Source organism: Sphaeroforma arctica, assembly GCF_001186125.1.
Source record: "Sphaeroforma arctica JP610 unplaced genomic scaffold supercont1.942, whole genome shotgun sequence".
Taxonomy (NCBI): domain Eukaryota; class Ichthyosporea; order Ichthyophonida; genus Sphaeroforma; species Sphaeroforma arctica.
The window spans coordinates 17,401-29,678 of NW_014039616.1; the positions used below are offsets into that span (position 1 = coordinate 17,401).

Here is a 12,278-nt window from a genome sequence, read left to right on the forward strand (position 1 = left end):
ATGTATATGTATATACACAGACACACACAGACACACACACACACACAGACACACACAGACACACAGACACACACAGACACACAGACACACACACAGACACACACAGACACACACACACACACATATATATATATACATATGCCGATTCAATCTGTGTTATATGTGTCACCACAGGCGTATCTATACATGCTCAGAATTCACATACACTTATATTGGTGCTGGAAGTTCACATACAAATATACTCCATTGCTTTTGTAATGAATTATGATTGTAATTGCAGATATTTTATATTATGTGCATGGTTGATCGGTTGTGCAAGTAGATGTGCGGTTTATGGACAGATTTATATAATCGACTGAGGCCTAAAGCACCAGACTCTCTGTGTGTTCAGAATATTAGGCCCCAAACGGCATTACAGTATGTCGCTATCCGAAGTGAGTTTCATGAATGAACTCGTATTTTGGTTTGCGTAGCTACGGGTCCGTTGAATCATGCGCTGGTTTACTCGCTCATGTAGAATTTCAATACGGGCGCTACATACGAAAAAAACTCGCCACCACAACGGCACGCATGCTCATCCATCAGCGATAATCAAGGGGCTTGTGCAGCACAACCGGTTGCACACAGACTAATCAGGTGTAGTATATAGCCCTGAATATTAGATGTAGTATACAGCCCTGCTCATTAAACTTTATTCCCCGTACATGAATGTCTTCACAAATAGGACTTGGCTAATGCCGTCATTTCGATTATGTACTTGTAGATGACACCAATGATATGCCCTGGATGACCGATGCACCTGGTTCCGAGGGCCAAAAACAGAAGTTACTGGATTGGGACGAAGATGGCTCACCCTACCGGACAAAGTATAAGCTCATTGAGCAGAAAGTGGCGTACGAAGAAGCGGCTAAAGAGCACCCCAGTGGTTCACAGGTACGGGTTTATCACTCCCTCTCGCACGCTACTACTATCGAGCTCAGTTCTGTCCACGATGGCGTGCATGTAGGTCACGCTGGCGTGCTGCGCGGGCTCTGACTGTGTAGGCGTGCGCCAGGAGAAGCTAAGGCGTGTGCCGATGTGGCGGTGAATTGATGGAGCGTTTCTGGACGGAACTTACGACGAAGCTGCGTGCATGATGTGTGGCCTACCCGTCATGTGTGGAGTGTCCGTATCCTTGCTTTGGTTTGGTTTGGTTAAGTTTGGTCTGGTCTGGTTTGGTCAAGTTTGGTCTGGTCTGGTTTGGTCTTTGCGTCTGTGGTATCTTGGAGTGGTACATTCGTGGTAAAAGCGTACTCTCGCGCAGAGGTTCGTTCGTGCCTAGTATAACCCATACAGCGGGCATGGGCTGGGGTACCCAATTCAGTTCATTTTATTCGATTACCATGACACTCAGGTAATCGGAGTCAGGTATTGTTATTCCTTATGTGAGTACGCGCTTACCGGATACTACGCGTATTGGGCATGCCGAAGTATTCGAAGTGGATGTGCATGATTGTACTCCCTTCTCCACGATCCTTTGCTCAGGTTATTTTAGTATCTGATAGGATGCATAAAATAGGTTTTTTTCGCAGGATAAAATAAGTTTGTAGCTGCAGAACTCCAAATGGATTAGGTACTGTGTGATTAGGGATTCTTGTTGCAGGAGTACGTGTGTGTCCAATTATCGTCTAACCGCGCATACCTACCGCATGCAGAAAATGGAAGCCATGCTCGTCAAGAGAGCGATGGCACTGATCAGGTACTACCGGTACATCATTCCCGAAACCGAAGTGGCGGAGAAGATGAAGAAGACGGGCCTACTCTCCAACGAGTTGTACGATAGTGTCATGCAGGATAAGAAGTTCTTTGAAAAGTACGTATCAGCATGACGACCTTGAGTTTTTTTTCCTTTGTACTTGGAGCGAGTATATTTATGCACACTGTGTTGGGTCTTGTCGCGCCTGCTTAGCTCCATGACAGTGCTTAGTTTAGAGGCATGTATACAGGGGAGGGCGGAACAGATAGATTGCACCGTATCGTGTGTTGCGTTTTGTTCCCGAAGCTTCTGCTCGCACCTGCATCTATAGTACAAAGAGTAGTTGCACGTCAGCATATGTACATTTCAAGCAAGCACGATGAGTGGGTGTATGGTGTCATCATACCTGCTTTTGAAGCACTCTGCATGGTAGCATAGCGTCATCATATCTGCGGTTCATTTTGTGCATATCTGCGGTTCATTTTGTGTATATCTGCGGTTAATTTTGTGTGTCAAGGTCATGTACGAACGATGCAGTGCAACCACACCTCTACACTACTGTGTGCAGGTCCTGACATACCACCTCGTGGTTTGTGCGCATCTGAGCATGTATTTGCAGTGCAGCTGCATTGTTTTCATGCGTTGTGATAGTGCATTGGTTGTATTGGCCTTGCTCAGCACCATACATCGACAAGCTATCGTATCCGGTGTTTTCAGTGTATGTAGTTGGCTTTGTACAAAGTTGTATGATGTACATACCATCTTCCTAGCTGTATCACAACACACCAGGGCTTATACCTTCACGCTGCCATTCCTATTCAAATAGTGAGCAAGAGACTATTGTGCAGTTGGCGGCCGAGATGTTCAAGGATAAGCAGGGACACAAGCGCATCTTCGGAGCGGTATGTGTGTCATCTGTATCAGAGGGCTGTTACAACACCCATGGTATCCTTTGTTGGGGTGTATACGAAATTCGCTTTAGGAAGGGTTCGTACCGTGTTGAAGCTGGTTGGCGCTGCGAGTGAATGCATACACAAGCATGCACACTCAGCAACCAGTGCCATCTAGTGGCGCCGTTTGTGGCTGGTGCATTTGTGTGGTAGTGCAGAGCTGCAGGCTTGTATGGCCTATTTATAGCTCATTCAGCTATTTGTGTGGTAGTGTAGAGCTCTAGGCCTGTATAGTCTATTTATAGCTCATTTAGCTATTTGTGTGGTAGTGTAGAGCTGCAGGCCTGTATAGTCTATTTATAGCTCATTTAGCTGTTTGCGTGGTAGTGTAGAGCTGTAGGCCTGTATAGTCTGTTTATAGCTCATTTAGCTATTTGTGTGGCAGTGTATAGCTGCAGGCCTGCATAGTCTATTTACAGCTCATTTAGCTATTTGTGTGGTAGTGCAGAGCTACAGGCCTGTATAGTCTGTTGGTAGTTCATTTAGCTGGCTTGTCGTCCATGCGCTCTTGTGTGTATCTACCACGTGTATGGTATACCTGTCATTCAGTTAGCAGTGTGTGACCGTGGTACAGCTATATGGCCAAGTCACATGATTATCAATTGCCTGGCTGTCAGGAGTGTTGCGCATGAGTACGGCTGTGACACGATGGGAAGCTTGCACTCGAGAGCACTAGGCTTAGAGGACACCCTAATCGGTAGTAGACTTCGTTCAACCTTGTTCATGGGAATGTACTTCCGGGGTATGGGGTACGTCGATTATGCATAAAGTGTTATGAAACCGGTTCTCGTGATTTTACAGGCTCACCAACAGCTGGAAATTGAAAATCCGGAACTGTACAAGCAACAAGCACTCGACCAGAAACAACGGAAGAACATCTCTGGCCAAGGGAAAGGAGGGCATCATGGTAACAGTCATGGGGGCGAGGAAAGACCGAGACAGAGCGCTGCGGCCAAGAAAAAGGACGAATTAAAGACCCAAGAAAAGGAGAGACAGAGGAATATCAAGAAGAACACTGCCAAGAGTCTCGAGGTGATGAAGGAGCTGATGCGAGAGGAGGGTATTGAATTCGATGGCGATGGCAATCCTATTGTGGAAACGAAGCATGCACACAAGGGGAAGAAAACGGACAAGACGCCGTCAGGCGCTACGAAGAACAAGAAGAAAAAGGGCAAGAAGTGAGGAGCAGGAGAGAAAAAGAGGAGTAATGGAGCAGTGCCAGAGCGAGAGGTGACAACGGGGGACTGTCGGCTGTGTAGGGCACGAATGGCGGGTGCGTGTGCGTGTACGGGTTGATTGTTGAGGTGCGAAGAATGCCTTTAGTGGGTGTGTAGGTCGTGTACAATCAGGTGCATGTGCCACACCCAGGCCAAGCGGAGATAAGCGCAACGACCTTCACAGCCGTGCAATTGACAAGGGAGCATACGATGCGCCGGGTGGCATGTCCACTGCGACAGATCTGAACGGACGGGGCCACTGTTCACCAATCCCTCTGGCGCAAGCACTCGATCGCGTCTTGCAGATGTCTTTCTGTTGCAGTAGGCATGGATGCTACATATCATTCGCCAGCCTCCCGGACGGACTCTGGGAAGGATTTATGAGTAGATGCACACGATTGTTAATTGGGTGCAGCGGTCGGAGGTATTTGGGAAAGGCTGGTATAATGATTGCGTCTACCCATGATTTGAGGCTGCTTGCTTTGACCTCTGAACCCTCACTGAGAGGTGAACGGTGTGGTATCGAGCGCTCTGTGTGTATCGGATTGGCGAGAGATTGGCGGAGTGTATACCAAAGTGGAATAATATTGAGGGAGTGGAATATTATCGAGAGAGCGATGAAGAATGCGGGGGTGAAGTCCGAATTCGAGTGTATTAGTACTAGCGATGGGGATCCTGATGATAATCTGACTTATCAACGAGTGCGAGACAAAGGCCTTGTGATAAATTTTTGTACATATGACTATAATATCCAAACGTGGCTGTATGGAGATTTTCATTGCTTGTGATACATGTTTGTATATACGAGTAGGATGTAGGATTATTTAAACACGGCTGTATTGATTTTTCATTGCTTTCGATAAATTTTGGTATATATGATTATAATATCATTCAAGCTTGGCTGTATGGATTTTTCATTCTTACACTTTTTTTTGATACTAGTCAGACATGATATGCGGTATTAGTAGGGCATGATATGCGGCCGTACTTAATCCGTAGTGAAGTAATTATGCGAGTGTAGTCCAGGCCGATTCCCCTGGTTGTGCATGTTCTTTGTATCGAAAGAAATACGCGTGTGCGTATCTCTATAAGCATACGCGAGTACACACTACACACACACACACACATATATATTTATATCTACTAACATTCGCCTATGAAAATTTGGTCGCCTATCAATGGTTTTGTTCGCAATTGCTTCTGCTCACATTTCAGTGACTATATGGGCGTGTGAAATTCAAATATCTTTTATTTTAATTGCACTACTATTTTATACATAACACTTGAGTCTGCTTAGGTGTGACTGTGAATCAGTTCTCGAATCTTGTGCTCCATTCTATTTTTAGAACTGAGCGATGAAGCCCTGCTGCGGGCTGACCTTCCACTCCACCATATCGGTCCACAGTTTGCGGATATTCTCTTCACCCTTAACAACTGTGCGGTGGGGTCAGTGAGAGGTTGCATTAGTGTATGCACACCAAAGACTGAGATAAGAGGACTAGAGTACTAGACATTGTGTGATGGATCGCACTAAGGTATATGTGCATATATACACACATTGCGAGAGGATAACGGGAAACAGGTGATCGAGCAATGGAGGGATACCGTATTCTACGTATTCAGAATACAATCACGAACGGATCTACAAGTGTGTTGCGAGTAGAAGGCACTTCCCCAACTTTTGGTCAATCACACTCACAAATAGCCTCCAACTGCGGCAAACCCTCTAATTGAGCATATCCACACAATAAGATATATCCCATCTACACACCTAATACCTACACACTCTCTTCACTACCATAACCTTTGGACATATATATCTTACCTGTGACGTCCACGTGTGGTTTAGAAAACTCTACAAACTGCGCCAAGTTGTCCTCGATCTTGTTGGTGAGGCCTTCTACGCCCCACTCCTGCTGGCGCTTTAGCGCAGCTGACGGCGCAAAGAACGCCTCAGCACGTGCCCCGGGAAGTCCCTTGGCCGATCCCTATGGTAGCATTTGCAAGAAGACAACGAGGTAAGTGTATTAAGACCAGTAGTTTTAATAGGAGACGCTTATGCATTGGTCAGTGGTCTCGGAAGGTTCATTGGAAAGCCATTTGTCGTTTCGTGCCCCACAAGAATGAATACGTTATTCCAACTCGACCCAGTTCTATGTATAGTATAGCTGTGTGACGTGCTGATGCGTATATGATGTGGCGCTTTCACTCAAATAAGCTCAATCTTCACACGTAAAATGCATTTTCCGTGTGTGTGCATATGTGAAAGCACCACCAACTATATGTGGGATATTCTGGGAGAGAAAGAGAGAGTGTGGGGTGAGGGTGTTTATTGACTCGTTAGTAGATACAAAATCCAACTAAACATATATTACGCAGTATAACACACATTTGCAGAGTAAACACGTACAAAAAAGTAGCTGCTTCAGATAATGAATAGTACATCGTGCCTGTAATGCGACAAACACCGACCACCTTGACCCATCACCTATAGTACTACACCCTTACATAGAAGAACAGCACCTACTCAACAGTGCCATGGAAATCAGTACTACACAGTAAGCGGGTGTGCAGAGTAGTCTGTGGCCCCAACTACCGCAATCTTTATGAGATTGTCTTGGCAGAACTACGCGATGAGAAACCATAACTTTCAGATCTACAGCCCTACATACTAAAACAGCACACAGAAGATAAATATATATATATAACCATATATATATATATATACCAGAAGATAAACAAAGATACAACCCATATATATACCACATTGTACCTGATTATAAAAATATAGAACCCATATATATACCACATTATACCTGAATATAATAAATAGAACCCATATATATACCACATTGTACCTGATTATAAAAGTATACAACCCATATATATACCACATTGTACCTGATTATAAAAATATACAACCCATATATATACCACATTGTACCTAATTATATAAATATATAACCCATATATATATACCACATTGTATCTGATTATATAAATTTATAACCCATATATATACCACATTGTACCTGATTAGTAAAGTCTGTGACACCAATCACCACATCCTTCTTGAGATTGTCCTGGTAGTAGTTGTGGATTTTGGCACGTAGCTTAGCGTTACCGGAGAAGTCTGCGTAGATTGCCGTGGTTTCCTTACTTGGCAGTTGGTCGACTTGGTCGTAAGTCAATACCTGCACATCACGGAGGAGAGACAACGTACCACTGCTTAGCCATACGCGCACACTACCACTGCCTTTTAACCATACGTGTACACGACCACTGCTTAACCATACGCGTACACTACCACTACTTAGCCATACGCGCACACTACCACTGCTTAACCATAAGCGTACACTACCACTGCCTTTTAACCATACGCGTACACTAGCGGCCCTCATCACAGAGTGGGCTAGTGTGCTCACATGCGGAGACACACCTATGCATCAGCTAGTAGTATTATTATTAAATAATATAGCAGTTAGTAATAGTATTATCAAATATTACATCAGCTAGTAATAGTATTATTACTACGTCCACACATGTTTATGCCATTGACGTTGGATTGCCCAACGATACCAAAAAATCAAGCCATTTGTGCTCATGCGAGAGCACTCGCATACCAGCATAAGTTACAGTTGTTACTATGAATGCATGCGTGACCCAATCACGCCCCTGAAAAGGCACTCATACAACACACTAACAGTATGTCGACAGTGACACACACATAGCCATTTGAAAACTCTTTCGAGTCATCTATACACGTCTAAACAATAGGTAGACCCACCCTTGCCTACCTATAACTTAAAGGCAACCACTCGAGGATCACATACCTGATCGTAGATTCCTAAGCTCTCCACAAACTGCACATTGGGCTGAGACGTTAAGCCTATGATCTTGTAGGCACCTTTGCGGCTCTCTCTGTTCGAGTGCATCAGAAACGCCGTGCCGTATCCGGTCTTGCTGGACGCACTGGAGATGATGTAAGTGTCGATCACACCTGGTATGAAAGTGAGAGAAAGTTCAAAACTGCGTATATATTATATTCACATACATACATACGTACATACGCATACAATATATATATATCCGAATATATCACATGCACATCATTTCCGGTTCATCGAATTTGTAACACGATTCTTGGAAAGGATATAAATTGAGGATGAACGTACTGGGATTCAATCAAAAACCATTCCTAAGATTAAAACCCAAACAAAGAATGGGTTGGTGTTTAGAGTTTAGGGTTTGAAAGGACATACCTACACTCGTGGCGTTGTTCTCTTTGTTTTGACTATCGACCCGCGCAGACTTGATGGCGTCTGAGACATTCACCTGTGGCGAATAAAGATTTTAGATACTGGTTTTGAATGAGGCGCAGCGGGTACTTTACAAGTCCCTGGTGCAAGCATGGATATACAGACACAGACAAAGACACACACACACACACACATATATATATATATTGGTATATGAGCGTGTGAATATTGTACAAATATTTCCAAATATAAACACACAAAGTATAAGTATGTATGTCTAACACACACTCGCACACGCAATTAAACATATATACATATATATACGGGTGGTGCGTGTGGTTCACTTAAATGTAAGCGAGCGTTAACACACCATTGTGCCATCGTCTACACTCGTGCACGTATAGAGCCATGTATGTAAGATGCAAATACCCACAAGCACCCGCATGTGTACATTGATACACCCACAAGCACATGTGTGTGTACCTTGGAAGTATCCTCGGGGGCATCTTCCGAGCACTGCCACAGAAAATCGTCCAGCAGGAACGACGTGGTAAACATCGGGCGCATGATAGAGTTGAGATGTTCGGTACTACTGTGTTTCTTGGGCGACACAGGGGAGTCTGCGGTGGGAACGTGACTGCGGACATACCTACAGATACACAGATATGCGATTGGGCTGAGTATTGGACAATCACAGCCTTGTAGTCTAGCCTGAAACTTCAGGCAGTGTTGTATGTGGATACTAAGATATTATCACGTTATTACACATGCTCTAGTCAAATCTGTGGACCAAGTGATAAATATCGATGCAGGTCACATAACTACAATTTAAAATCACTTGCGCACGCACACACACAACACCCTTCACGTCTGTGAAGTAAACACACACACTCTCCAACACCCTCAAAGGATCACTAAGGAGACACAACACAACTCACTGGTTGTAGATGGCGTTGAGCTTCTGGCGGTGTGGCGCAGCATCTCTGAAGCCTTTGGCTGTGATCCTATCCGCCTGCAGTACACAGTGGCCGGCCAACGGATAGAAGCCGTACAGACGTTCACCTACAGCCACATCCGGGTTAGACGAGGCTGTGACGTCGGCATATCCCCAAACGGGCACCATGCCTGAATGTGAATAGTTGAGACGTGGGTGGGGTTGGCTGGGTGGGATAGGCGCGTGTATACTGGTACCGAACGGATAGGCGAGACGCTTTGGATGTGGGTAGTGAGTCTGAAGTTGTTCTGAATGTGATTGATGCTCTAATGCGGGCGTGGAGCAGGTGTACGCTGGCTCAAGCTTCTACACAATGCACTCCCCTTCCTCCACATGCATTTTCAGGGGGCAGTTCGAGAACACTCATTCTGTGCTGTGTTGTGACATAGCCTTCTGAATCAAACAAGGCTGTGGCTGCGATTCTAATTAAACCACCCGCAATTCTTTCGTGTCTACTCGTGTGTTCACTCGTGATCGTTTCTTAGCAAATGCATTGAGTTCAGAACTGGGTCAAGCAGGTGTACCAGATCACCAGTGTATGGGGTGTACAGGTGACTGACTGTTCTATGTGTGCGCTTGAAAGGGCATTGTCGGTATACGCATGCCAAGAAGAGCACATGATCAACGTTGACGGATGCACATACGATGTGCACACACGTACATGCCACAGGAAGCTACTGTATATAAGTCAGCACGAGGCTTGTCGCCCTTAAGAATGAATCGGTCGCAAGGATTGAACCGACCGATTGTATAGTGTGTTTGTGTGTGATTTCATAAGTGTGCACAACACGAAAGTGAGTACTCAGGCGGGGGTTGAGTATAACTAGCCGTGCACCGCATGTGCTTACTTACCGTACTTGTCATCTTGGCCAGAGGGGAAGAAGCCCCAGTAGTTGAATAGGTTGGGTGCTCCGGTGACGGCGTAGGTGACGTTGTTCGAGGTCAGTGCCACCTGCCAGCACAGAGCAGAGTACATACGTCACGTGGTGTGTAATTAGTCTTCTTAATTAGTCTTACCTGCAAATCTTCTCAGAGGGAGACAGGGTTTTAAGACTAGGACAATACATGACCATACATCAAGTTCGTATGCAGTTGGTAAGCATGAGCTACAAAGGAATACGTTTGCGTGTATTTATCCGGACGACATAGAGACCCAAGGACAGACGAATGGCAGTATATATTTATCAGCAAATACATACGGACACCTTAAAGATGAGGCATACCTGATCGACTTTACACAGCACTTCCCCAGGCTTGAGATCACTTGCAGTGGGAACAGCCGCAGGCTCAGACTTGATCTCAGCGACGTTCTTCTTTGTAATCAACAGCTGAGGATAGGTGCCTGACTCACTCTGCACTGTATCGGCCAGTGACTGTTATGTGAACGCACCCGACAGAGTGAATGTGTGAGACATGTCGACTGCATGCGTGCTTTCAGAGGTGCAGGTCACAAGGACGGGAATAGCTCGGAAATATTATTATTATTATTATACCTATAATTAATCGGGCGTATGATGTCACATGTGAGATTTAAAGGCATATGAAGGTGAAACTGTTCGGTTTAAATTAAATACATATTCCACGATCGATCCGCATGTTAGGAGCGCTCGGCAAGCTGACATTACACATCCGCGAAATGTTTACGTTTGTATCCGTACCAGAGCAGAGCCCGAGCGAGTATGAGCATTGGAAAAGCCTAATAACATACCGAGTACTTCTTCATTGTGTTGAGACTTGTAAGCAAACGAGGGTACTGTTGCACTGCGGTAGTTAGGCGTACCCCTCTGATTGAGCTTAACATAGTCAATGAGTTTATGGTGTTCCGACAACTATATACTAGTCTTCAGCTGTAATGTATAGATATGCTAGTGCTCAGTTGAAGACAAGCAAGTGCGTTAATGAGAGGCGGGGTGCGGTCTTTATATACCCTCTGCACTGTGAGGTACAGTGTTATCGTGTACAACGAATTAGTTTTGAATGTTTGTTTGTATGTATGTATTTATGTGTCACTGTGCGTGTCACGGCGGCTGTCATATGATATTTATGAACTTGTCAAAAAAGTAAAAACATTGAGAAAGAAAAAGCCACTGCACCAATAATTGAGACCTAAAAAAGGGTATCATCGAAAAAAGCCTTATGAAAAAAGCCATTATTGATTTATTTGTTATTGTTTTTACTGGATATGATTTGATAATCGATAATAATAACAGAGGCTACACCGAGTCTGTGTTGTCCGTCTCTACTGTCAGTTTGTCACAGACGCACAGTGACAGACTCGCAGACTCACAGTCACAGTACACAGAGTCACAAGCGACGGAGTGAATTATCTTCGTTCACGCATCGCATCGAACGGTCAGAGAGCTGAGACCTTTCCAACTTCCCAATACAGCCAAGTGTCAATATTCACGTCCCACTCTCGTTATGATCCGAATTACACCGTAGAGTAGCAATTATAGTACATTCTACACTACCATATATCGGATCGGGGCGGTTGTGGTTTACTAGTATTCCCTGGAGGTATACGCTTACGGTCAAAGAATTAAGATGCAGGACGCTGGGGTTGACGGTGCACGTAGGGATAGGGGGAGCACAAACAACACCAGTAGCCATGGCAACGAGTCGGACCAAGCATCGACGCTACCTGGTTCTGTAAAACCAGACGCAGACATACAGGAGTATTCAGATGCACAAACGGATCCCAGTGGAGCTACGGATGAAGATAATAATAGGAGTGTAAAGCAAGGTACTAATAAGAGTGTAAAGGATAACACAGATGCCGAGCTCGAATCAACTTCCGAGCCCGTTCTCGAGCAAGCGAATACACTTGTAAGTCCCTACAAGCTAGTGATGTTCAATCCCCTGACCGAGTACAAGACTATGCTCACATCCAGCACAGCCATCACTATCTTCGGCCTCACCTTTGCACTGTGGGCCATTGCGGGCGGCTGGTGGGTATTTCTGGCCGTGTGTACGTTCGCGTTCTTCTTGGCAGGGTTGGAACTGGGAGCGGAACAACAAAAAGGTGGTACAACTCGGGTAGGTATAGGCCGACAGGGTTATGTCTACGTGCTTATGTGCGGATGTGGTGTTTTTTATACAGGGTGTATTCAAAAATTTGTATTC

General features: G+C 45.0%; 3 protein-coding genes across 4 annotated transcripts in view; 2 read left to right on the forward strand and 1 right to left on the reverse strand.

The window, feature by feature from the left end:
• Window positions 1-4,773, forward strand: part of SARC_09357 — a 6,075-nt gene extending 1,302 nt beyond the window's left edge. The window contains exons 2-5 of one of the 2 annotated variants that reach the window (XM_014296632.1): window positions 764-933; window positions 1,695-1,852; window positions 2,562-2,637; window positions 3,487-3,977. In XM_014296632.1, coding sequence (XP_014152107.1) covers window positions 764-933; window positions 1,695-1,852; window positions 2,562-2,637; window positions 3,487-3,867 — 785 coding nt within the window. In that variant the 3' untranslated portion in view covers window positions 3,868-3,977. Of the gene's footprint in view, window positions 1-59; window positions 934-1,694; window positions 1,853-2,561; window positions 2,638-3,486 lie in introns of those variants that run through there. The other variant, XM_014296631.1, reaches the window with a different exon arrangement.
• A 359-nt stretch (window positions 4,774-5,132) lies between these two features.
• Window positions 5,133-11,151, reverse strand: SARC_09358 (hypothetical protein). Its single transcript, XM_014296633.1, has 10 exons — window positions 10,864-11,151; window positions 10,379-10,528; window positions 10,008-10,107; window positions 9,100-9,286; window positions 8,645-8,810; window positions 8,165-8,237; window positions 7,736-7,902; window positions 6,935-7,096; window positions 5,728-5,890; window positions 5,133-5,336 (listed from the first exon to the last, which is right to left on the reverse strand). The coding sequence occupies exons 1-10, from the start codon at window positions 10,954-10,956 to the stop codon at window positions 5,245-5,247; spliced, it is 1,353 nt and encodes a 450-aa protein (XP_014152108.1). The 5' UTR covers window positions 10,957-11,151; the 3' UTR covers window positions 5,133-5,244.
• Window positions 11,152-11,415: 264 nt separating this feature from the next.
• SARC_09359 (hypothetical protein) lies at window positions 11,416-12,191 on the forward strand (the record flags this gene model as incomplete). Its single annotated transcript, XM_014296634.1, has 1 exon — window positions 11,416-12,191. A coding segment is annotated over exon 1 (492 nt), but the record flags the coding sequence as incomplete, so codon positions are not given.
• Window positions 12,192-12,278: the final 87 nt, after the last annotated feature.

Coding starts and splice junctions, on each gene's coding strand:
- SARC_09358 (XM_014296633.1), bottom strand. CDS start 10,956: ATGTTAAGCTCAATCAGAGGGGTACGCCTAACTACCGCAGTGCAACAG. Junction 8,238..8,644: donor CCCCCGAGGATACTTCCAAG/GTACACACACAT, acceptor TATTCGCCACAG/GTGAATGTCTCAGACGCCAT. Junction 5,891..6,934: donor TCACAGACTTTACTAATCAG/GTACAATGTGGT, acceptor ATGCTACCATAG/GGATCGGCCAAGGGACTTCC.